Consider the following 25,765-nt stretch of genomic DNA (forward strand, 5'->3'; position numbering starts at 1 on the left):
TGGTGAGGTATGTGGATGGACAAAAGGACCACTGAGGCACTCGGAAACATGGTGGTGGGATGATGAAGTTGGAAAGAGGATTGACGAGAAGAGGAAGAAGTTCAAGGAGTGGCAGAAGGCGAAGGGTACGGGAGCAGAAACAGCAGGGAATGAAAGTTATAAGGCAGCCAGGAAGGCTGCAAAGAAAGAGGTAGCAAAGGTGCAGGAGGCATGTAGGAAAATGTTCGGAGAACGCTTGGATTCGGAAGAGGGTCAGAAAGCAGTATTCAGGATTGCAAAGCAAATAGCGAAAGAGAGCTGTGATGTGATGGGGGTGAGTTGCTTGAAGGATGAAGTGGGACAAATCGTTGTCGACCCAGATGGAATTAAAGGAAGATGGAAAAGATATATGGAAATGCTGTTGAATACAGAGAATGAATGGGATGGCAACATAGAGAGTAACCCAGTTTTAGGACCGGCAGAGAAGATAACTGAGAAGGAAGTTGAGAAAGCGATAAAAGCAATGAAGGGTAGAAAAGCGGGAGGGCCGAAGGGAGTTGTGGGAGATATGTTGAAGGCAGCAGGAAGTTGGGGTGTGAAGAGAATGACAGAGATCTGTAATCTGGTGGTGAAAGAAGGCGCATTCCAGTGGATTGGGACCTGAGTACCCTCGTCCCTCTATACAAGGGGAAAGGTGACCCTCTGGAGTGTGGCTCGTACCAAGCGATAAAGTTATTGGAGCATGGAATGAAGGTATTGGAAAGGGTGTTGGAGAGGAGGATAAGGAAGAAAGTGAAGATCGACGAAATGCAGTTTGGATTCATGCCAGGAAGAGGAACGACAGACGCGCTTTTCATTGTGAGGCAGTTGCAGGAGAAGTACATGGAGAAGAGGAAGAAGTTGTTTCTTGGGTTTGTTGATCTGGAGAAAGCATTCGATCGGGTTCCACGCAAAGTATTGACATGGGCATTGAGGAAGTTAGGAGTGGAGCAATGGTTGATCAGAGTAGTGATGGCAATGTACAAAAGAGCGCGCACAGCTGTAAGGACGAAGGACGGGAACAGTGGTGAGTTTGAGGTGAAGGTGGGAGTGCATCAGGGGTCGGTACTAGGTCCGCTACTATTTGTAGCTGTGATGGAGGTGCTGGCTCAGAACCTAAAGGAGGGTTTACCGTGGGAGTTGTTGTATGCAGATGATCTGGTGTTGATTGCAGAAAGTATAGATGGACTGAAGGAAAAGATGAACACGTGGAAGGAATGTATGGACACAAAAGGTCTGAAGGTGAATATCGGAAAGACGAAGGTGATGGCAAGTGGTAAAGCATGTGGTGAGGTGGAAAGAACTGGGAAGTGGCCCTGTGCTGTGTGTAGGAAGGGTGTCGGAGTGAACTCCATTCAGTGTACAATGTGCGCTGAGTGGGTTCATCAAAAATGTAGTGGTCTGAGAGGGTCATTAACCAGTGTGGCAGCTACATTCAAATGTAAGGTGTGCACAGAGGGAGCTGCAGATGGAGGAAATGTTGAGTTGGATCTTGGAGATGGCGTGAAGCTGGAAGGTGTGAAAACATTTTGCTACCTCGGAGACATGCTGAATGGAGAAGGTGGATCAGACTCGGCAACGGTTGCTCGAGTGAGATGTGCATGGAAGAGGTTTCGGGAATTGAGTGGCGTGCTGATGATGAGGGGAGTGTCGTTGAAGCTGAAGGGAAAGGTGTATGCTGCATGTGTGAGAAGTGTTATGATTTATGGGAGCGAGACATGGCTAATGAACGTAGAGCAGCAACGAAGGTTGGAAAGGGTGGAAAAGCGAATGGTTCGACGGATGTGCGGATTATCGTTGAGAGAGAGGAAGACAAATGATGAATTGCGAAAGATGATGGGAATCGAGCCTGTGATTGATGCTGTGAAGAGGAACAGGTTGAGATGGTTTGGTCATGTGTTGAGGAAGGATGACAGTGACTGGTTGAGAAGAGTGATGGAAATGAATGTAGAAGGAAGTAGAAGACGGGGAAGACCGAGAAAGACTTGGCTAAAGATGGTGGAAGAAGAAATGCGGGCAAGGGGGTTAACAAGGAGAGATGCAGAAAATAGGGCAAAATGGAGAAGATTGTCATGGGGACCGCAAGGCTAACCCCCGCTCTAGCAGGGAAAATGGCCTTTAAAATGCATGTTGTTGTTGTTGTTGTTGTTGTTGTATTGATTGTTGTATAATCAAGTTTCAGGTGTTGCAACTGGATGGAAACTTGCTATGTCACCCTTATGATGCTTGTTTTCTCATACTTAGCATGAAGCGTGTCCATCCCTTAGGATAGCTCCTGTCACAAGCCCCACCCCAATTTTGCCCACTACTCTCCCCCCCCCCCCCCCGTGTTTCTTCTCATTGTGTCTGTTTGTCTGTTTCCTTCTGATTGTGTGTGTTTATTCTGATTTACCAGTCACATCCTTTGACACATGGTGCTAAAACTTGCCCCCAGGATGGTTTTGCACTATGTCCTGCTTCTACAACAACCCCTCTCCCCACCCCACCCCTCACCTAAGTCTATATCGACTAAACAAATCTTATCGAGTAGCAGAAACATTCTATATTTTCACATCATTTCTCCTTGAATAACCTCGTCGGTGTACCGAACATTGTGTGCGGAATTGACGATGCTAACGGTGTATTCGACGCCGGTCTCACAGCCAAGTTATTTAATCTACATAGACCAGCGCAAAAACCCGTTATAATGACAGGTGCACATTCCATATTTTCACATTCAGCCTTGAATAACCCTGCAATGATTTTCTGTATGTACCGAACACCCAAACTCAGGTTCACCTGGGCAACCACGTGTCTCCCCACCTCACCTTTCTACCCCCACATCCTCTTCCCCTCCCCAATCCCCTCCACATTCTCCCAGATCCCACCCACCAACCCCCCTTCCTCTGTTTTTCAACCAACAAATGAAAAGCAAAGACCCACCCACATCTGTCACATGTGAATGGAGAGAGTAACCAATCAGCTCTCACCTAATCAATTACCGCTGGTGGTTAGGATTATATATAAATAAATGGCCTCCGCCCATGCTTTTCGAGCCGAAGAAGGCTGCATTACTGCAACCATAAAAGGCTACACAAGGTAGGCCTTTTGCTGTTTCAAACTCTTCCCAGAGTCCATCCACAGCTGTAACATTTCCACATAATACACACAACACAATCCTAATGCTACAAAACCCCCTCAGATGCCAAACTGATTTCATCGCTTATTAGCGAATCATCTACGCAGTGTAAACAGAAAAGTTTCCCAAGCATGTACCACGTGACAATGTCGAGCAGTGACATGTATATATATAATGCATACAGTCATACTTGTACAGAAAGACCACTCAAGGGAAACGGAAAAAGTGGCCTTCATAGACAGGTTGTCTTTCTGTACAGGTTTGCAACCACCAACATGGCCGCCATTTTTCTGCAGTACAGCGACTATATGAATGCACAAGTACCCAAATGCATACAGGAAGCAAACCGACCTTGGTGACCTTTATTACCTCCACCACCAAAGGTGGATAGAGGTTATGTTTTCACCCCTGTCTATCTGTCTGTCTGTCTTTGTACAGGATATCTCACAAAGTTATGGACGGATTCGGCCGAACCGTGGTGGATGAGTTGGACAGGTGACAAGAACAAGCTGATTTGGTTCATGTCCGAATGTAGATGCGGCCAATCAGTGGGCTAGAAAACGTAAACTGTTCAGCCTCACGGTGATATGCTCTCTTCTGAGTGCCGCTCTCGTTCAGTCTGTTAACGTCGACTTAATAAAAGTGTTAAAACTTAAAATAAACACCAACAACCCACCAGCAAGGTCGAGCAAATGACTTGAAAACTTTCAAGAATCTTCGGATGATTGGTGGCTTCGACAAGCTCTTCGCAAAGCCAGATGCCCAAACTTGAGATGGCAACACACCTTCACACCACAGTACATCAGTGTTATTTACATCATCAGCACATCATCAGTTTACAGCCACACTCTGTAGATTAACATCAGAAACAACAGTGTTACAAAATTTCAGTTTAATGTCTCATTCCTACGAAGCACCGATTGAAAGAAAGATCCATTAGCAGAACTTGTATCTCTCCTGCACTCAGATTGTGGATACTGCCAGTGGTGAAGTAGATCCTGCACAGACATTGCACTCACCTTGCGCACTCAGAATGTTCTTCTTTTGCTGCTAAGATGATGAACTTCACCAACTCATCCTTATAAACAACAAGGGCAAATCATGCTTGGTTAATTTGTGATCGTTGTCGACGTTGTGACCATTTACTTTGTGATCATGAATTTTTTTATACTTCAGGCAAGGCTCGTGATAGAGCTGACGGACACACACACACACACACACACACACACACACACACACACACACACACACACACACACACACACACACACACACACACACGAGACAAACACTTAACAAAGCCACTGAGCTTGCGAGAAGTGCCGTCACTAACGTCACTTCCCGGGATACTCTGGGTACCAGCTACGTCATAACAATGGCGCCTCTTTTCTCACCGGACTCAGTGGGGCATTTCCTCAAAGGAATTTCCTCCTCCCCATGGATGCCAACCGATGGAGATTGTCCATGCTCTATCCTTTTCAAGCAAGGAAGCAGCACGGACCATTTAAAAGTCTTTGGTATGAACTGAACTGGTCCAAACCGGATGGCCGGATGGTTGTTTTTTTGGGAGACACCATCTCCTTACTGGATGCCTGTTGATTCCCTACGGGAGCTCATCCGCCCTTTGCCAAGTGTTGTTTTTTGTCCTGGCAAGGTGTCACGGTCACACTACCCACTATCAACAATAAGAAAAAGACATAAAATGTCATAGTCTCCACCGTGGTTTTAGTAATATTGCTGTACGCAGTTAAAGGCTGTCAGTCGGCCATCTTGGGTCACTTGAGATAACAATATTTTCTGCATATGTATACTCATGGATTGTCTTTGTGCCAGGTTCGTAGAAAATCGGTCCGTGCCTGCCCGAGAAATGGATGGGGACACATTTAAGTGACGAAATGGCCCCAAGTCGGCCATCTTGGATCTGATCTCGAAGAAAATGAGCCATGATAATATGTCGGCCATAATTCATTATCTGTGTGCCAAGTTTGAACCAGATTGGTAAATGCATGTCCAATAAATGGTTGTGGACGCTCAGACGCACGGATAAACGGATGGAGGGACGAGACCCAATCCATAAGCCCCCGTTTCGGACTAAGTCCAACGGGGCTAATAATACAGCCCCACTAATATAACCCCAGAAGGAATAACAGAAATATTAATAAGGGGCCATTTATTTATGTGCCCATAGAGTGGATATACTCAGAAAATACAAAATGAGATATGGAAAAGAAGATAGAGATATGAGGGTAGATGAGTGTGGGATGAATGTGAGAGAAGGAAAAGAAAGCTGGGAGGAGATCTGAGTATGGAGATGGAAGGAGCATGGATGTAGAATATGAAAGGAGGCACGGATTGAACTAAATCCACCATATTGGTTTATAATAAAATGATTACCCCTCGGATTGCTTTAAATCCTATCAGAATGCTGTAGTTGAACGATAGTTTAAACTTTGGCGTTTTCTGTGCATAAGGTGATAATGTACGTTCTGAAACAGCACCGTCCTCTGGATAACTGTCATTACAAGAATACAAGGAAATGCACCTTTAAACCCTCACAGTCGGTTGGGACAACGTCTCCTGCTGTGGGGTGAAGGACAGGCATGGATTCATACAGGTTTGGGAGACAGACGAGTGCTCCGAGCAAAGTCTGAGCCTCAGCACGTGGAGCCTGCGTACGGGCCAAGTGGTTTGTAAAGGGAAGGGTGGTGGGTTAGAGAGGTAAGGCAGGGCTTGCTTAGGGATGAGCTTTCAACAATGCAGAAGGATCATTTTTAAAGTACAGTAGCATCGGTGAACTAAGATGCAAACAAATAAAAAAAGATGATTAAATCAAATGGTTGAATGAACGACAGAAAGATGGAAAAAAAAGCCATATTATATAGTTTAAATTATTTTGTGTTCAAGTTATCATTTACAGGATGGTGTAAAATTATACGAACGCATTATCCAAGTTAATGCTGCACACTGCTGTTTTGGCCACCTCAAACACATGCATGCACGTCACGTGAGACATGACAGCCTGGCAATGCTTTTTCTTACAAATGTGGAAAGTTTACGAAAGAGTTTTGGATCCTTAATCCAAAGCAAAAGGATGCAGAGGATGCAGAGGATGCAGTACTGCCAGCACAATGCATGTTCACTTTGCAGCTACGTTAATCTGAGTCAAATTTTTTAAAAAAGTCTCGATACAAATATTGAGGAATACAGAAGGGACAAATCCCCACCCTGCGTAACTTAAGGCATTGGCAGCAACTCAATGGAAGGGAAGACTCGAACATGGGACTAGAAGAGGGATGATGTTAGAGTGTAAAAGACTATTAGGGGGGGGCCTGGGGCATCAGTCACTTCAAGTTTTTGAAAAAGTTTGATTTTTGGTACCATTTTGAAGCTTAGGGTCTAAGTAAGAATTTTGGTCCGAGTGGACAAAGATCACATGGAGTCTTCATACATTCCCGCCATTTTCCAAGATGGCCGCCATCAAAATCTAATACTGACAATATCTCGGAAACTAATCAACCTAGAAACATGAATTTGGTGTCTATACCTAGGTTTTCATGGTCAAGGAATCCAATAAAACCATTTCTGACTACATCAGAGTATTTATTTGTCCCGAAATGGTAAATTACACAACAAACGTTATAGCAGAATTTAGCAGAATTATGCATGTTAACAATTAAGCACATACGAACGTAAATTCTATAAAATACCATGAATATAAACCGAACATTCTATTTTCATTGTTCTTAGTGATATTTGATTGATTAGGTAAGTGCAACTAAAAAATCATTACTCATTCTCACAACCATCATGGTCATTTAGTTGGGACATGTGCACTTGCATAAACGTGAGCACTTCAAGTCAGCTTTTTTGCACTTGCATGACGAGCAAGGTTTTGTGCACGCGCATTTTACGTCTAGATCAAACACATCCCTGGCAAGGGGCAACGTGGTCCAGATGGGAACCAGTTGGCCATCTTTTTCCATCCATCCATGATTGCTTGGGCTTGGGACTAGTGCCAGTGGCTCGTGCGCTGTAGTCCAGATGCTCGCCTGGAAGACACTCCTTTTGAGATGTTGGTCCAGCGCATCACTTGTAGGGGGTATTCTTTCCACATCCCTAGTCCTGTGACAGAAAACCCTCATTCGAACAAGGTCAACGTTGGTGTCATCAGTGATAGGTTCGTTGGAGTACATTTTGCAAACAAAGTGACTCACCACTTCCCTCAACTCTGGCGATGTAAGAAACGGGGTGCTAGCAATTGTCGCAAACTCACTCAAGAGGGGTGGAACCTCATCTTTCCGCTTGAAGCAGTATCGCTTGCCCTTGAATTTGAAAGCTGACGTGCTGTCTGATCCAGTGAATGCATGAAAGAGAGCCAAGGCTTTGCACGTTGTCACACCCAAACTTGAGGCAATGTTGTTGAGGGAGATCATTTTGACTGTCTTTCCTGCTTTGAAAGAAATCCAGATATCTGACTCCGGATTCACCGCCTTGATGTGGTGGAAGTTACACAGAAGTATTACGACAACGTCTGTGTCGCCAGTATAGACCATTCCCAGTGATGAATATTGGAGGGCATGAAGAAGATGCACCAGGACACGAGTGTCTGCCTCCTCATGATTACATCGTCCCATGGGCGGTCCATTCCCTGCATTGAGGACTTGGTCACCAGAAGTGATATAAACCTGTTTGCCATCTTGGAATGGTGTTTGCACAATGCTTGTTGACAGGAATGAGAAGAGCTCTTTTTTATTTTCGGCATTAGCCAAAAAGTTTTGCCAGTTTCCAGGCACTTTGGCAGAACCAGATACTCGCTGTCGTGTGCCTGTTCCTCGCTTTTCTCTTGTGGTCGCTTTGATTGACATTGTGCGATACTGATCCCATACAATATCCACTCTCGCTGCTCTTTTCAACTCATGCTGGATTCTTGGGCAGAATACTTTGGTGAAATATTCATCAAATGTTTTGCCTTGGACAGTTGTGCCAGGAAGAGAGTGGATCAGTGCACCACCATCAATAACGATGACCCCATAATCATCTGGTGCGACGAGCTCCTCATCCGCGGATAGTCCGGTACTTGCACTTGCTTCCATAATGCACGCCAATAAATCTGACTTGGTGCAAGAGTTGATGGACCCATCAGAAGCCAGTGCATCTGGTGATGAGGAGGATTCGTGACGGAAAAATTCCTCCAAATTTCCACCCCGGCTATCAACCATAATGAATGCTTGTCCATACAGCTCTGTATGTTGTTTGAAGTGCTGCACCTTCTTCTGAAGTGCTGTCTTTTTTCGAGTTTTCTCCTCATGGAACAGCAGCAAGTTGTTTTTCTTGATCGGAGCTGCCAGAGGTAAAATCGGAGCTGCCAGATCGGAGCTGCCAGATCGTAAAAATCTGCTGACGAAGGTTGCTAGGACAGACTATATCAGCGTTGGCATGTGCTCTTTCAGCAGTAGCTTGTGCATATCCAACTTCAATGGTAAGCACTCTCTTATATGACACGCTAAGGCAATACTGATGTAGCAGTTGTACCAGTTTCTTGCTCCTTGTTTGGTAATGCAGTTTTAAGGCCAAAAACACTGCAAGAGGAAGCTCACATCTCCAGTTTGCAGGAAGAGAAGTGATGTTCAACATGGTTAGTTGACTCATGGAGAGAACTGTCCTGGAATTGTCTTGCACAGGAGATGATTTAGGACCAGTAAGCAGTTGACGAAAGAAATATTTCAGCTTTGTTGGAACAGCAGATTCCTCACAACCTTCAGGAAATGACCCCTTGAAATTGAAAGCAGTATCATGATCCAAAACTGCTTTACGTAGAATTGATGCTGCCAACAGTAAGGTACGTGATTCTTCCTCTGGTGTCTGGCTCGCGCTGGAGATGATTTTTCGAGCTGTCTCTGAGCAAACAAGGATTACTCGATTTCGGATCCCTTTTTCTTCTGTCAGATGTGGGAAGTGTTCAAGTACTCTCTCTTTCAGGCATGTGCAGTTCACTGTCTTACGAATCTCATGCTGTCCCAACCTTTCCGTCATCATATCTGTCAAATCTTGGAGAGCAAAGATTCTACGTCCTCCAGCAATTTCTTCACTGACGAATTGTAGTAGCTCATTTTCTACTGTGATTTCAGTGTCTTGGGTGACTTGACCTTGTTTTGTACTGATTAGCATTTCATAATGCCGACGGTTGAATTTAGTGTAGCAATATCGATGATAGTTAGCTTCAATAGCTACCAGATCTCCTTCTGCAAGCCGTGCTACAATGCGATCCTCTCCCAATGAAACTGCTTTGTCATGGATGTTCTCGGTGAGGGAAACTTTTTGGAATGAATGGTCATCTTTACTCGTTTCTTCATTACAGAAGAGACATAAATTTCGATTAGTTTCTGTGCTAGATCTTCTTGGTCGTTTTCGTAGAGGTGGCAAGCCTTTGGAAGAACGTGTTTTTGCCCGGTCAAGTGCTGATGCCTTGTACAACTGACGACATGTTTTGTGCCAGGATGCTCGATTTGCTTGCATAGATCCTTCATCTGGAAGTTCCAAGTTTGGGTGAGGTGCAGCATCAACATCTCGGAATTGATTTACAAGGCTGATAATATCTTTGTATGCCTCCGCCCTACGTACACCAACTGGGTTGTCAAGAGGACAGACAAGTTCTTCGTTTGTTTTTTCTTGGCAGAGGACACACAACTCACAGTTCGTTGTCTCAGCCATCACACTAGCCTGGAACGAAAAGAAAATACATGTAAGTATATAATAACCAAGCATAAATCAAGTATACATGGACATAACATAACACAAAAATCTGACAAGTAGGGATTCAGCAGAAGCAGTTGCACATACATATGAATTATCCAAACCGATTTCCAAATATACAAAATGTATTCATGTGTGCTGACTTATATAACACAATGGCTATTGTATTTAGATATTTGGATACATACTGATATATCAACAGATATATAATGCGACTAGAAAATGTGCTAATGAGTTCGTGTACTGCACAGATATTCCAGCAAACAACCTAAGCTGATTCCATGATCACAAAGGATAAATGTGAGATCCTAATTGCCATGGTTATTTTTCTACTTTTGGGGAACAGAGATACACCTACTGATTTAGAGACATAACTGTTTGCTTCCCTGGCCATAAAATTCTAGGCATGGACACCAACAGCATGACTGAAGGTTTAGTGGTTTTGGAAGTATAGACGATATAGGATTTTGGTGGCGGCCATCTTGAATTTTACCATTTCGGGACAAATAAATACTCTGATGTAGTCAGAAATGGTTTTATTTGATTCCTTGACCATGAAAACCTAGGTATAGACACCAAATTCATGTTTCTAGGTTGATTAGTTTCCGAGATATTGTCAGTATTAGATTTTGATGGCGGCCATCCTGGAAAATGGCGGGAATGTATGAAGACTCCATGTGATCTTTGTCCACTCGGACCAAAATTGTTACTTAGACCCTAAGCTTCGACCTGGTACCAAAAACTAAACTTTTTCAAAAACTTGAAGTGAAAATGAAAATTTGTTCATGGTGGGAACCCCACTATATTGGTCGACATAAGGTTTCAGTGAAACTGGCAATGAACTGTCATCTTGAGATACTGGAGGGAGGAGTAATACAAGATGGACACAAACAGCAATTTCCATAGGCAATCAAAAGATGGGGAAGGGAGAAGGTAAGAATTGGAGGTGAGAGGAGAATTCAAACTTCAGAAGCATGACAGAGAGTCAACCAGCGAATGATAGTTGCAATCTATGGGACTGTAAAGGAGTGTTGGCATTGGTGGTGGTACGCAAACATCAATTCTTCCTGTTAAGTGGTCTTTGAAGATAAAGAAACATGACCATGCAATAACTTTTTGCTGTTCTGGTGTCAACAATTAGAAAGTAAACCAGACTATCCCACATCCAGGGGCAAATCGAATGGTTGAGATTACCACAATATAAAGCTTTCAAGGTGGGTACACCATTGGTATTAATGGCAGTTTTCAACAAAAAAAAATTTAGGCTGTTACTGATCTCTCTAGGCAGTTTCTAGTCTTTTTAGGCTGTAACTGATCTTTTTTAGGCTATTACTGATATTGTTTTAGGCTGCTACTGATATTGTTTTAGGCTGTTACTGATCTTGTTTTAGGCTGTTACTGATCTTTTTTAGGCTGTTACTGATCTTTTTAGGCTGTTACTGATCTCTCTAGGCAGTTTCTAGTCTTTTTAGGCTGTAACTGATCTTTTTTGAGGCTGTTACTGATCTTTTTTGAGACTGTTACTGATCTTGTATTAGGCTGCTACTGATCTTGTTTTAGGCTGTTACTGATCTTGTTTTAGGCTGTAACTGATCTTTTTTTAGGCTGTAACTGATCTTTTTTTAGGCTGTAACTGATATATTTATGCTGTTACTGATCTCTCTCGGCAGTTTCTAGTCTTTTTAGGCTGTAACTGATCTTTTTTTTAGGCTGTTACTGATATTTTTAGGCCCGGTGTGTACCCTGGTTTAGAATAGGTACACCGTATCGCTGCGCATCGTAGGAGGCAACTAAGGGTTGGTGTCAGGAAGGGCATCCGGCCATAAAAACATTGCCTCAAACAGGGAACCATGATTGTCATGGGGCCCGCAAGGCTAACACCCGCTCTAGCGGGGAAAATGGCCTTAAAACGATCATTCATATTTTTTCATTCACTGATATTTTTAGGCTGTTGCTGATCTCTCTAGGCAGTTTCTAGTCTTTTTATGCTGTAACTGATCTTTTTTGAGGCTGTTACTGATCTTTTTTGAGGCTGTTACTGATCTTTTTTGAGGCTGTTACTGATCTTTTTTGAGGCTGTTACTGATCTTTTTTGAGGCTGTTACTGATCTTTTTTTAGGCTGTTACTGATCTCTTTTGGGCTGTTACTGATCTTTTTTAGGCTGTTACTGATCTTGTTTTAGGCTGCTACTGATCTTGTTTTAGGCTGCTACTGATCTTGTTTTAGGCTGCTACTGATCTTTTTTTAGGCTGTAACTGATATTTTTAGGCTGTTCCTGATCTCTCTAGGCAGTTTCTAGTCTTTTTAGGCTGTAACTGATCTTTTTTGAGGCTGTTACTGATTTTTAGGCTGTTACTGATATTGTTTTAGGCTGTTACTCATCTTGTTTTAGGCTGTCAGTGATCTTTGTTAGGCTGCAACTGATCTTTTTAAGCTACGACTGAGCTTTTTTAGGCTGCTACTGATCTTGTTTTAGGCTGTTAGTGATCTTTTTTAGGCTGTAACTCATCCTTTTAAGCTACTACTGAGCTTTTTCAGGCTGCTGCTCTTCTTTTCTTTTTTTTTAGACGTTACTGATTTTTTTTAGGCTGTAACTGATATTTTTAGGCTGCCACTGATCTTGTTTTAGGCTGCTACTGATCTTGTTTTAGGCTGCTACTGATCTTGTTTTAGGCTGCTACTGATCTTGTTTTAGGCTGCTACTGATCTTGTTTTAGGCTACTACTGATCTTGTTTTAGGCTGCTACTGATCTTGTTTTAGGCTGCTACTGATCTTGTTTTAGGCTGCTACTGATCTTGTTTTAGGCTGCCAATGATCTTGTTTTAGGCTGCTACTGATCTTGTTTTAGGCTGCTACTGATCTTGTTTTAGGCTGCTACTGATCTTGTTTTAGGCTGCTACTGATCTTGTTTTAGGCTGCGACTGATCTTTTCTTAGGCTGTAACTGATATTTTTAGGCTGTTACTGATCTCTCTTGGCAGTTTCTAGTCTTTTTAGGCTGTAACTGATCTTTTTTGAGGCTGTTACTGATCTTTTTTAGACTATTACTTATATTGTTTTTGGCTGTTACTGATCTTGTTTTAGGCTGTTACTGATCTTGTTTTAGGCTGATACTGATCTTGTTTTAGGCTGCTACTGATCTTGTTTTAGGCTGATACTGATCTTGTTTTAGGCTGCTACTGATCTTTTTTTAGGCTGTAACTGATATTTTTAGGCTGTTACTGATCTCTCTAGGCAGTTTCTAGTCTTTTTAGGCTGTAACTGATCTTTTTTGAGGCTGTTACTGATTTGTTAGGCTGTTACTGATATTGTTTTAGGTTGTTACTGATCTTTTTAGGCTGTTACTGAGCATTTTTAGGCTGTTACTGAGCATTTTTAGGCTGTTACTGATTCAAAGGAAGTTGAATGGAGTTTTAAAAGGGGACCTGAACTTTGAACACTTTAAAAAAAATCAGGACTCAAGAATGTCGATTAATGGGACCACTGAATAACGGTCACATATTTGCAGAAATCTTCATCAGTGATAAAAGTCACAAAGAGGTCACAACATTTTCGCTCTTTCACGAGCCTCGACCTTGTATACAAAAAAAAAAAAAAAAAAAAAAAAAACATGAACAAACTCAGAGGATGGAGAAACACGAACCCACTGTTTTGTAATTGTCTTTTGTAGCTATTTGTTCAGTGGCTATAAAATACTTCCTAGATTGTGCAGAGCTCAATAATTGCCATCATTACAGACGCGTACAGGCATAAGGTTGGATAAATGACATGGAGACTGCACAGAAATCGAAATAATGGATGTATTACCCAAGGAAGTGGGTAAGTGGCCACACAGCTTGCGGCCCATAGAAGATCCCACACGAGTATTGATGAAGCAGGCAGTGTGAATGCCCAGAAACATGGTGAGCAGTGTTTCACCACTTCACTAACCAGCTTCTGCAGGAACACAAAGGAGCAGATTAGACAAAACTCGTTGTTGATGTTGGTGGTAGCGAACAAAGTTAGCACCTATTAGGTTTCCAGTTACCAATTCGAGGTTATAAATTATTTTACCATAAATATTTAGTGTTGCCCACGAATTGCTAACTGGTGGAGGTTGGAGGAGGGATGCAGTTGGGGTGGGAGTCTGTAGGGAGGCAGGTGGGGTGGTAAGAGGCAGGGGGAGTGGTGGGATGAGGGACCCAGCGTTGCCAGGTCACGGCAGGTACCTGTGTTAGTATACAATATTGTTGCACAAACAGCACTGCATTATACCAATGGTTGGCAAAAGATGTGCTTTTGAGGTGCTGTGATTATGGTAGAGAAATGACACGCTATCATCCTTGTAATTATGCACACATTTGTCTTGTGCATCATATGGACTGCCTCTCCCCAAAAAGGTAACCTATTATAGCTACCTTTGCTACAAACGTTCTCTCGTTGCTCTTGCCAACTAGAGAGTTCATAGAACACATTACCCCGCAATGTCTTGAGACAGAAGGACACGGGCGGGGTCCATGAGCAGCAAATTTGATTGGGCATGATGATGTAAAATGACATTTTGTCCAATACAGCTAAACAGAATTGTTTTGAAAATGCTACTAAGGCGATTTGTGTTCTACAGTGTTCAAGTATATAATTCAATTGAAATAAAAGAAAGATTTTAAAGGTTGCAGAAAGAATTTTTTTTGGAAGTTCACCGCTGTTGATGCAGTATCTTTTACAACACCTTATTTAACCTGTTACATTAGTTATTCATGCCTGTTGTTTGCGTCCTTTATGACCTTTTTAAAAACAGTAAGTTTCCTGTTTGGAATGATTTTTCATTTGGTTCGACTGCCAGACAGGAAGCCAGAGTAAAACAAAATCTCACTATTCTCTGCGCATGTGCAATCGGGTCGAATTGAGAGCCAAAGTCCTGCTAAACTACAGGTGTGTTTTCCGATTCATGTTTAAAATGTAACATTCAAGTGAAATGAAGTTGTTCCATGATCATAAACGGACTTTTGTTGACAGAAGGACAGACGGAAATGAACCCTGCTTTCCGCGTCGGGCGCACGCGTTATTGAATCAGCAGACAATGCCTGAGTGCTTGGAAATTAAGCTTGATATTAGAATTGAGAGCAGTAATCCAAGAACGTAAATTAGAAGACAGGATGTCGATCTCCATATCTCCGTACAATGGACCATTATGGAAAAGAAACAGAATGCAATAGATGTATGGAATGTCACAAGTATAAACAGTCATGGCCAAAAATATTGGGACGTTCGCACTTTTTTCAAATAACTCACAATTTTCTCGAAAAATAAGTTTAAATTGACAAAAGTATTTGGTCTCCACAATTCTTTATTTCACTGTTAATATTACAGAATCTTTGTTTTTGTTTCAGAACTTAATAAATCCTTTAAAATCAGACAATAAAAAGAAATGGTATTGACAAAATTATTGACACCCGAGACTTAATATTTGGTAGCACAGACTTTGGATAAAATAACTGTAGTGAAGCGCTTCCTATAGCCATGAATGAGCTTCCTACACCTCTCTACTGGCAGTTTGGCCCACTCTTCTTGTGCAAACTCCTCCAGTTCTTCCAGATTTGAAGGGTGCCTTCTCCCAACTGCTGTTTTCAGATCGCCCCACAGGTGTTCAATGGGATTTAGATCTGGACTCATTGCTGGCCACTTCAGAACAGTCCAGCATTTTGTCTTGAACCATTCCTGGGTGCTTTTTGAAGTGTGTTTTGGGTCATTGTCCTGCTGCAAGACCCATGCCCTTCGATGGAGACTTAGCTTTCTGACACTGGGTTCAACATTGCGCTCAAAAACGCCTTGGTAATCTCCAGATTTCATGATGCCGTGCACACATTCAAGGTACCCAGTGCCAGAGGCAGCACAGTAACCCCAAAACATCACTGAACCTCCTCCATATTTGACTGTAGGGAAGGTGTTATTTGCTTTGAAGGCTGCATTTTGTTTTCTGTAAACATAGAGATGATGTGCTTTACCACAATGCTCTGATTTGGTCTCATCTGTCCACAGCACATTCTCCCAGAAGGATTTTCGCTTGTTCATGTGTGTTTTGGAAAACTCTGGTCAGGCTTTCTCAGCAGTGGGGTCCTCCTGGGTCTCCTACCATACAACCCCCTTTCATTGAGTTGGTGATGGATGGTGCGAGTTGAAACTGTCGCGCCTTGTGTCTGAAAGGCAGCTTGAATCTGTTTGGCAGTTGATCGAGGTGCTTTCTCCACCATTCAAACAATCCTTCGCTGCAATCTTCGATCAAGTTTTCTCTTGCAGCCATGTCCAGGGAGGCTGGCAACAGTGCCATGGGCCTTAAACTTCCTGATAACATTGCGTACGGTGGACACCGGAACATTAACGTCTCTGGAGATGGACCTGTAGCCTTGAGATTGTCCATGCTTGGCTACAATCTGGTGTCTGATCTCCTCAGACAATTCTCTGATTTTCTTTCTTTTCTCCATGCTCATTGTGGTACACACAGTGACACAAAACAGCAGAATGACTCCTTTTCTCTATTCAACTGGTTGAATGAGTGATTTTAAAATTGCAGGCACCTGCATATTCACTATAGGTGAGTTCAATTCCAAAGTAAAGGAGAATCACCTGCTTGAAATATAATTATTCTGAACAACTTCTAAAAGGTGCCAATAATATTGTCCGGGCCATTTTAGGATGTATGTGTGGAATAAGCTAAGACTTAGTAATTGTTTCAGCTTTTTTGTTTTGTTCCACTGCGCACAAAATAAGTTCAAATGTGGAAAACAAAATATTTTTTAATTTTTTACAATTTTCTGCAAGAAATGGTGTGTTATTTGAAAAAGTGCAAGGGTGCCAATATTTTTGGCCACGACTGTATCAAGATCCGTCTGGGACAGCACTCTTTCTGCTTCACGGCTTCATCAGCAAGACAAAAAAAACTGTCGATATGGAACTTATTGCAAAACCCTCCAAGCTGAGGGACAAAATGAATGCAAGTGTGCCGAATCACAAAAAACACACACGAGCAATGAGAAAAAAAGAGGAGAGAAAGAGAGAGAGATCTCTGAAAGGAGAAATAACAACAGAGACATTGACATCCATAGGGGGCCGCCTTAACCAGTCTGAAAGGCAGCATCTCAGAGCTTCAGTCGTGGACAAGTATTTCTGCTTTCTGGAATAAACAGGAAGACATCATCAGCTTTGATAAGGAGTTTAAAGGTTGCAACATGTACACAGAATGAGCAAGGGTAAAGAGAGCGTTCAAATCAGCTAACTTGCTCAAAGGCGAAGGAGATTCTGCCCTTGACAAACAGGTGTCCACAAGAAACAGGTGTCCGCAAAAGGCTCGAAATGACAAACCACTTACATGGTAAGCAGCCAAGTATCAATCAAAATCCGGAGCGGGCACCCAACCTTGCGCACACAACGTAAATTGGGATACACCTCATCTCAGGGCAATTGTACATGGAAACGACCATTCAATGAAACCAAATATCACAGGTGGTCTGGCAAGGAAATAAAAACGAACTGATACAGCCATGCGGAAGCTTGCAGGAGTTGCTTGTTCGGACACAAAAAACAAGTTGGTTTCTGCACAGCCTCGTCGGTCCGGTACGAAGACGTTGGGTTTGCATCGGCTCTTTAAACAAAATAGATAACTGCTTGTGTTTTGTGAAAAGCAATATGTCTGCAAGATGGCAACATAAGAATTGAAAACCTGTGGGAGGAGAGAGGGGAAAGTGGATGTGGGAGGAGGGAGGGAAAGGGGTGGAAGTGTGAGGGGGGAGGGAAAGGGGTGGAAGTGGGAGGAGGGAGGAGAAAGTGGATGTGGGAGGAGGGAGGGAAAGGGGTGGAAGTGGGAGGAGGGAGGGGAAAGTGGATGTGGGAGGAGGGAGGGAAAGGGGTGGAAGTGGGAGGAGGGAGGGGAAAGTGGATGTGGGAGGAGGGAGGGAAAGGGGTGGAAGTGGGAGGAGGGAGGGAAAGGGGTGGAAGTGGGAGGAGGGAGGGAAAGGGGTGGAAGTGGGAGGAAGGAGGGAAAGGGGTGGAAGTGGGAGGAGGGAGGCGAAAGTGGATGTGGGAGGAGGGAGGGAAAGGGGTGGAAGTGTGAGGGGGGAGGGAAAGGGGTGGAAGTGGGAGGAGGGAGGAGAAGGTGGATGTGGGAGGAGGGATGGAAAGGGGTGGAAGTGGGAGGAGGGAGGGGAAAGTGGATGTGGGAGGAGGGAGGGAAAGGGGTGGAAGTGGGAGGAGGGAGGGGAAAGTGGATGTGGGAGGAGGGAGGGAAAGGGGTGGAAGTGGGAGGAAGGAGGGGAAAGTGGATGTGGGAGGAGGGAGGGAAAGGGGTGGAAGTGGGAGGAGGGAGGGAAAGGGGTGGAAGTGGGAGGAGGGAGGAGAAAGTGGATGTGGGAGGAGGGAGGGAAAGGGGTGGAAGTGTGAGGAGGGAGGGAAAGGGGTGGAAGTGGGAGGAGGGAGGAGAAAGTGGATGTGGGAGGAGGGAGGGAAAGGGGTGGAAGTGGGAGGAGGGAGGGAAAGTGGATGTGGGAAGAGGGAGGGAAAGGGGTGGAAGTGGGAGGAGGGAGGGGAAAGTGGATGTGGGAGGAGGGAGGGAAAGGGGTGGAAGTGGGAGGAGGGAGGGAAAATGGATGTGGAAGGAGGGAGGGAAAGGGGTCGTTGTGGGAAGAGGGAGGGAAAAGGGTGGAAGTGGGAGGAGGGAGGGGAAAGTGGATGTGGGAGGAGGGAGGGAAAGGGGTGGAAGTGGGAGGAGGGAGGGAAAATGGATGTGGGAGGAGGGAGGGAAAGGGGTGGAAGTGGGAGGAGGGAGGGGAAAGTGGATGTGGGAGGAGGGAGGGAAAGGGGTGGAAGTGGGAGGAGGGAGGGAAATGGGTGGAAGTGGGAGATGGGAGGGAAAGGGGTGGAAGTGGGAGGAGGGAGGGAAAGGGGTGTAAGTGGGAGGAGGGAGGGGAAAGTGGATGTGGGAGGAGGGAGGGAAAGGGGTGGAAGTGGGAGGAGGGAGGGGAAAGTGGATGTGGGAGGAGGGAGGGAAAGGGGTGGAAGTGGGAGGAGGGAGGGAAATGGGTGGAAGTGCGAGGAGGGAGGGAAAGGGGTGGAAGTGGGAGGAGGGAGGTAAAGGGGTCGAAGTGGGAGGAGGGAGGGGAAAGTGGATGTGGGAGGAGGGAGGGGAAGGGGTGGAGTGGGAGGAGGGAGGGAAAGGGGTGGAAGTGGGAGGAGGGAGGAGAAAGTGGATGTGGGAGGAGGGAGGGAAAGGGGTGGAAGTGGGAGGAGGGAGGGAAAGTGGATGTGGGAAGAGGGAGGGAAAGGGGTGGAAGTGGGAGGAGGGAGGGGAAAGTGGATGTGGGAGGAGGGAGGGAAAGGGGTGGAAGTGGGAGGAAGGAGGGAAAAAGGATGTGGGGGGAGGGAGGGAAAGGGGTGGAAGTGGGAGGAGGGAGGGAAAGGGGTGGAAGTGGGAGGAGGGAGGAGAAAGTGGATGTGGGAGGAGGGAGGGAAAGGGGTGGAAGTGTGAGGGGGGAGGGAAAGGGGTGGAAGTGGGACGAGGGAGGAGAAAGTGGATGTGGGAGGAGGGAGGGAAAGGGGTGGAAGTGGGAGGAGGGAGGGGAAAGTGGATGTGGGAGGAGGGAGGGAAAGGGGTGGAAGTGGGAGGAGGGAGGGAAAGGGGTGGAAGTGGGAGGAGGGAGGGAAAGGGGTGGAAGTGGGAGGAGGGAGGAGAAAGTGGATGTGGGAGGAGGGAGGGAAAGGGGTGGAAGTGGGAGGAGGGAGGGAAAGTGGATGTGGGAAGAGGGAGGGAAAGGGGTGGAAGTGGGAGGAGGTAGGGGAAAGTGGATGTGGGAGGAGGGAGGGAAAGGGGTGGAAGTGGGAGGAAGGAGGGAAAATGGATGTGGGAGGAGGAAGGGAAAGGGGTGGAAGTGGGAGGAGGAAGGGAAAGGGGTGGAAGTGGGAGGAGGGAGGAGAAAGTGGATGTGGGAGGAGGGAGGAGAAAGTGGATGTGGGAGGAGGGAGGAGAAAGTGGATGTGGGAGGAGGGAGGGAAAGGGGTGGAAGTGTGAGGAGGGAGGGAAAGGGGTGGAAGTGGGAGGAGGGAGGAGAAAGTGGATGTGGGAGGAGGGAGGAAAAGGGGTGGAATTGGGAGGAGGGAGGGGAAGGGGTGGAAGTGGGAGGAGGGAGGGGAAAGTGGATGTGGGAGGAGGGAGGGAAAAGGGGTGGAAGTGGGAGGAGGGAGGGAAAATGGATGTGGGAGGAGGGAGGGAAAGGGGTGGAAGTGGGAGGAGGGAGGGGAAAGTGGGTGTGGGAGGAGGGAGGGAAAGGGGTGGAAGTGGGAGGAGGGAGGGAAATGGGTGGAAGTGGGAGGAGGGAGGGAAAGGGGTGGAAGTGGGAGGAGGGAGGGAAATGGGTGGAAGTGGGAGGAGGGAGGGAAAGGGGTGGAAGTGGGAGGAGGGAGGGAAAGGGGTGGAAGTGGGAAGAGGGAGGGGAAAGTGGATGTGGGAGGAGGGAGGGAAAGGGGTGGAAGTGGGAGGAGGGAGGGGAAAGTGGATGTGGGAGGAGGGAGGGAAAGGGGTGGAAGTGGGAAGAGGGAGGGGAAAGTGGATGTGGGAGGAGGGAGGGGAAGTGGATGTGAGAGGAGGGAGGGGAAAGTGGATGTGGGAGGAGGGAGGGAAAGGGGTGGGAGTAGGGAGGGAGAGGGAGGCAGGTGGGGTGGTAGGAGGCAGGGGAAGTGGTGGGATGAGGGAAAACATTGTTGTGGTGGTGGTGGCGGCATGGTCTATTTGTGAACAAGGTGCCATGGCCTCACAAATGGGGTCATGAACTACAAAGTGAGTCAAAGCAAACATGTTTCATATAATTAGTATGTTCTGCTATGCTGAGTCGTTTTAGGTGAGAACACAACACAACACACAGTATTCGGTGAATCTGTATGTGCCGGCCATTGCTAAAAATTCTGTTTCTTGGTGTTCATTTCTTCAATGAGAGAAAACAAGTTAAGTAAAATCGCATCTTGGCAGAGACCCATGAAAAAGGCTAGACCAGAGCCCCCCACCCCTCGACACAGTCAGCGCAGAGCCCCCTAATCACATCTAAATCAGAGGCACCTGAGTGCATCTAGGTCAGAGGCCCCATTGACACATCAGGCTCAGAGCCCCCTTGATACTGCTGGCTTGGAGCACCCATCAAACAGTTGGCTTGGAACTCCCTTGTCATAGATGACTCCGAGCACTCTTGACAAAGCCAGTTCCGCGCACTCTTGACACAGCCAGTTCCGCGCACTCTCGACACAGCCAGTTCCGCGCACTCTCGACACAGCCAGTTCCGCGCACTCTCGACACAGCCAGGTCCGAGCACTCTCGACCCAGCCAGTTCCGCGCACTCTCGACACAGCCAGTTCCGCGCACTCTCGACACAGCCAGGTCCGAGCACTCTCGACACAGCCAGTTCCGCGCACTCTCGACACAGCCAGTTCCGCGCACTCTCGACACAGCCAGTTCCGCGCACTCTCGACACAGCCAGTTCCGCGCACTCTCGACACAGCCAGGTCCGAGCACTCTCGACACAGCCAGTTCCGAGCACTCTCGACACAGCCAGTTCCGCGCACTCTCGACACAGCCAGTTCCGCGCACTCTCGACACAGCCAGTTCCGCGCACTCTCGACACAGCCAGTTCCGCGCACTCTCGACACAGCCAGTTCCGCGCACTCTCGACACAGCCAGTTCCGCGCACTCTCGACACAGCCAGTTCCGAGCACTCTCGACACAGCCAGTTCCGTGCACTCTCGACACAGCCAGGTCCGAGCACTCTCGACACAGCCAGGTCCGAGCACTCTCGACACAGCCAGGTCCGAGCACTCTCGACACAGCCAGGTCCGAGCACTCTCGACACAGCCAGTTCCGCGCACTCTCGACACAGCCAGTTCCGGGCACTCTCGACACAGCCAGGTCCGAGCACTCTCGACACAGCCAGGTCCGAGCACTCTCGACACAGCCAGGTCCGAGCACTCTCGACACAGCCAGGTCCGAGCACTCTCGACACAGCCAGGTCCGAGCACTCTCGACACAGCCAGGTCCGAGCACTCTCGACACAGCCAGGTCCGAGCACTCTCGACACAGCCAGGTCCGAGCACTCTCGACACAGCCAGGTCCGAGCACTCTCGACACAGCCAGGTCCGAGCCTCCGACACAGCCATGTTCGAGCCTCCGACACAGCCAGGTCCGAGCATCGGACACAGCCAGGTCCGAGCCTCCGACACAGCCAGGACCGAGCCTCCGACACAGCCAGGTCCGAGCCTCCGACACAGCCAGGTCCGAGCCTCCGACACAGCCAGGTCCGAGCCTCCGACACCCAGGTCCGAGCCTCCGACACAGCCAGGTCCGAGCCTCCGACACAGCCAGGTCCGAGCCTCCGACACAGCCAGGTCCGAGCCTCCGACACACCCAGGTCCGAGCATCCGACACAGCCAGGTCCGAGCATCCGACACAGCCAGGTCCGAGCCTCCGACACAGCCAGGTCCGAGCCTCCGACACAGCCAGGTCCGAGCCTCCGACACAGCCAGGTCCGAGCCTCCGACACAGCCAGTTCACAGCCTCCGACACAGCCCGTTCACAGCCTCCGACACAGCCAGTTCACAGCCTCCGACACAGCCAGTTCAGAGCCTCCGACACAGCCAGGTCCGAGCCTCCAACCAACACACTTTGTTCAGAGCCTCCGACACAGCCAGTTCACAGCCTCCGACACAGCCAGTTCAGAGCCTCCAACCAACACACTTTGTTCAGAGCCTCCGACACAGCCAGTTCGGAGCCTACGACACAGCCAGTTCGGAGACTCGGACACAGCCAGTTCGGAGCCTCGGACACAGCCAGTTCGGAGCCTCCGACACAGCCAGTTCACAGCCTCCGACACAGCCAGTTCACAGCCTCCGACACAGCCAGTTCACAGCCTCCGACACAGCCAGTTCACAGCCTCCGACACAGCCAGTTCACAGCCTCCGACACAGCCAGTTCACAGCCTCCGACACAGCCAGTTCACAGCCTCCGACACAGCCAGTTCACAGCCTCCGACACAGCCAGTTCACAGCCTCCGACACAGCCAGTTCACAGCCTCCGACACAGCCAGTTCACAGCCTCCGACACAGCCAGTTCACAGCCTCCGACACAGCCAGTTCACAGCCTCCGACACAGCCAGTTCACAGCCTCCGACACAGCCAGTTCACAGCCTCCGACACAGCCAGTTCACAGCCTCCGACACAGCCAGTTCACAGCCTCCGACACAGCCAGTTCACAGCCTCCGACACAGCCAGTTCAGAGCCTCCAACCAACACACTTTGTTCAGAGCGTCCGACACAGCCAGTTCAGAGCCTACGACACAGCCAGTTCAGAGCCTCCGACACAGCCAGTTCAGAGCCTCCGACACAGCCAGTTCAGAGCCTCCGACACAGCCAGTTCAGAGCCTCCGACACAGGCAGTTCAGAGCCTCCGACACAGGCAGTTCAGAGCCTCCGACACAGCCAGTTCAGAGCCTCCGACACAGCCAGTTCAGAGCCTCCGACACAGCCAGTTCAGAGCCTCCGACACAGCCAGTTCAGAGCCTCCGACACAGCCAGTTCAGAGCCTCCGACACAGCCAGTTCAGAGCCTCCGACACAGCCAGTTCAGAGCCTCCGACACAGCCAGTTCAGAGCCTCCGACACAGCCAGTTCAGAGCCTCCGACACAGCCAGTTCAGAGCCTCCGACACAGCCAGTTCAGAGCCTCCGACACAGCCAGTTCAGAGCCTCCGACACAGCCAGTTCAGAGCCTCCGACACAGCCAGTTCAGAGCCTCCGACACAGCCAGTTCAGAGCCTCCGACACAGCCAGTTCAGAGCCTCCGACACAGCCAGTTCAGAGCCTCCGACACAGCCAGTTCAGAGCCTCCGACACAGCCAGTTCAGAGCCTCCGACACAGCCAGTTCAGAGCCTCCGACACAGCCAGTTCAGAGCCTCCGACACAGCCAGTTCAGAGCCTCCGACACAGCCAGTTCAGAGCCTCCGACACAGCCAGTTCAGAGCCTCCGACACAGCCAGTTCAGAGCCTCCGACACAGCCAGTTCAGAGCCTCCGACACAGCCAGTTCAGAGCCTCCGACACAGCCAGTTCAGAGCCTCCGACACAGCCAGTTCAGAGCCTCCGACACAGCCAGTTCAGAGCCTCCGACACAGCCAGTTCAGAGCCTCCGACACAGCCAGTTCAGAGCCTCGGACACAGCCAGTTCAGAGGCCCCGACACAGCCAGTTCAGAGGCCCCGACAGAGCCAGTTCAGAGTCCCCGACACAGCCAGTTCAGAGGCTCCGGCACAGCCAGTTCAGAGTCCCCGGCACAGCCAGTTCAGAGGCTCCGGCACAGCCAGTTCAGAGGCTCCGGCACAGCCAGTTCAGAGGCTCCGGCACAGCCAGTTCAGAGGCTCCGGCACAGCCAGTTCAGAGCCTCCGGCACAGCCAGTTCAGAGCCTCCGACACAGCCAGTTCAGAGCCTCCGACACAGCCAGTTCAGAGCCTCCGACACAGCCAGTTCAGAGCCTCCGACACAGCCAGTTCAGAGCCTCCGACACAGCCAGTTCAGAGCCTCCGACACAGCCAGTTCAGAGCCTCCGACACAGCCAGTTCAGAGCCTCCGACACAGCCAGTTCAGAGCCTCCGACACAGCCAGTTCAGAGCCTCCGACACAGCCAGTTCAGAGCCTCCGACACAGCCAGTTCAGAGCCTCCGACACAGCCAGTTCAGAGCCTCCGACACAGCCAGTTCAGAGCCTCCGACACAGCCAGTTCAGAGCCTCCGACACAGCCAGTTCAGAGCCTCCGACACAGCCAGTTCAGAGCCTCCGACACAGCCAGTTCAGAGCCTCCGACACAGCCAGTTCAGAGCCTCCGGCACAGCCAGTTCAGAGCCTCCGGCACAGCCAGTTCAGAGCCTCCGGCACAGCCAGTTCAGAGGCTCCGGCACAGCCAGTTCAGAGGCTCCGACACAGCCAGTTCAGAGCCTCCGACACAGCCAGTTCAGAGCCTCCGACACAGCCAGTTCAGAGCCTCCGACACAGCCAGTTCAGAGCCTCCGACACAGCCAGTTCAGAGCCTCCGACACAGCCAGTTCAGAGCCTCCGACACAGCCAGTTCAGAGCCTCCGACACAGCCAGTTCAGAGCCTCCGACACAGCCAGTTCAGAGCCTCCGACACAGCCAGTTCAGAGCCTCCGACACAGCCAGTTCAGAGCCTCCGACACAGCCAGTTCAGAGCCTCCGACACAGCCAGTTCAGAGCCTCCGACACAGCCAGTTCAGAGCCTCCGACACAGCCAGTTCAGAGCCTCCGACACAGCCAGTTCAGAGCCTCCGACACAGCCAGTTCAGAGCCTCCGACACAGCCAGTTCAGAGCCTCCGACACAGCCAGTTCAGAGCCTCCGACACAGCCAGTTCAGAGCCTCCGACACAGCCAGTTCAGAGCCTCCGACACAGCCAGTTCAGAGCCTCCGACACAGCCAGTTCAGAGCCTCCGACACAGCCAGTTCAGAGCCTCCGACACAGCCAGTTCAGAGCCTCCGACACAGCCAGTTCAGAGCCTCCGACACAGCCAGTTCAGAGCCTCCGACACAGCCAGTTCAGAGCCTCCGACACAGCCAGTTCAGAGGCCCCGACACAGCCAGTTCAGAGGCCCCGACAGAGCCAGTTCAGAGTCCCCGACACAGCCAGTTCAGAGGCTCCGGCACAGCCAGTTCAGAGGCTCCGGCACAGCCAGTTCAGAGGCTCCGGCACAGCCAGTTCAGAGGCTCCGGCACAGCCAGTTCAGAGCCTCCGGCACAGCCAGTTCAGAGCCTCCGACACAGCCAGTTCAGAGCCTCCGACACAGCCAGTTCAGAGCCTCCGACACAGC

At 48.5% G+C, this 25,765-nt stretch overlaps 1 protein-coding gene across 2 annotated transcripts in view; it reads right to left on the reverse strand.

Moving 5' to 3' along the window:
• LOC137435670 (ral GTPase-activating protein subunit alpha-1) overlaps positions 1 to 25,765 on the reverse strand; it is a 532,061-nt gene that overhangs the window by 153,172 nt on the left and 353,124 nt on the right. For both annotated transcript variants that reach the window (XM_068129617.2, XM_068129616.2), the window contains exons 26-29: positions 13,698 to 13,826; positions 5,679 to 5,804; positions 4,156 to 4,214; positions 3,813 to 3,921 (exon numbers count right to left, since the gene is read on the reverse strand). In XM_068129617.2, the coding sequence (XP_067985718.2) occupies positions 3,813 to 3,921; positions 4,156 to 4,214; positions 5,679 to 5,804; positions 13,698 to 13,826 (423 nt within the window). The remainder of the gene's footprint in view (positions 1 to 3,812; positions 3,922 to 4,155; positions 4,215 to 5,678; positions 5,805 to 13,697; positions 13,827 to 25,765) is intronic.

The sequence above is a fragment of the Myxine glutinosa genome, chromosome 9 (assembly GCF_964187855.1).
Source record: "Myxine glutinosa chromosome 9, kmMyxGlut1.1, whole genome shotgun sequence".
NCBI lineage: Eukaryota > Metazoa > Chordata > Myxini > Myxiniformes > Myxinidae > Myxine > Myxine glutinosa.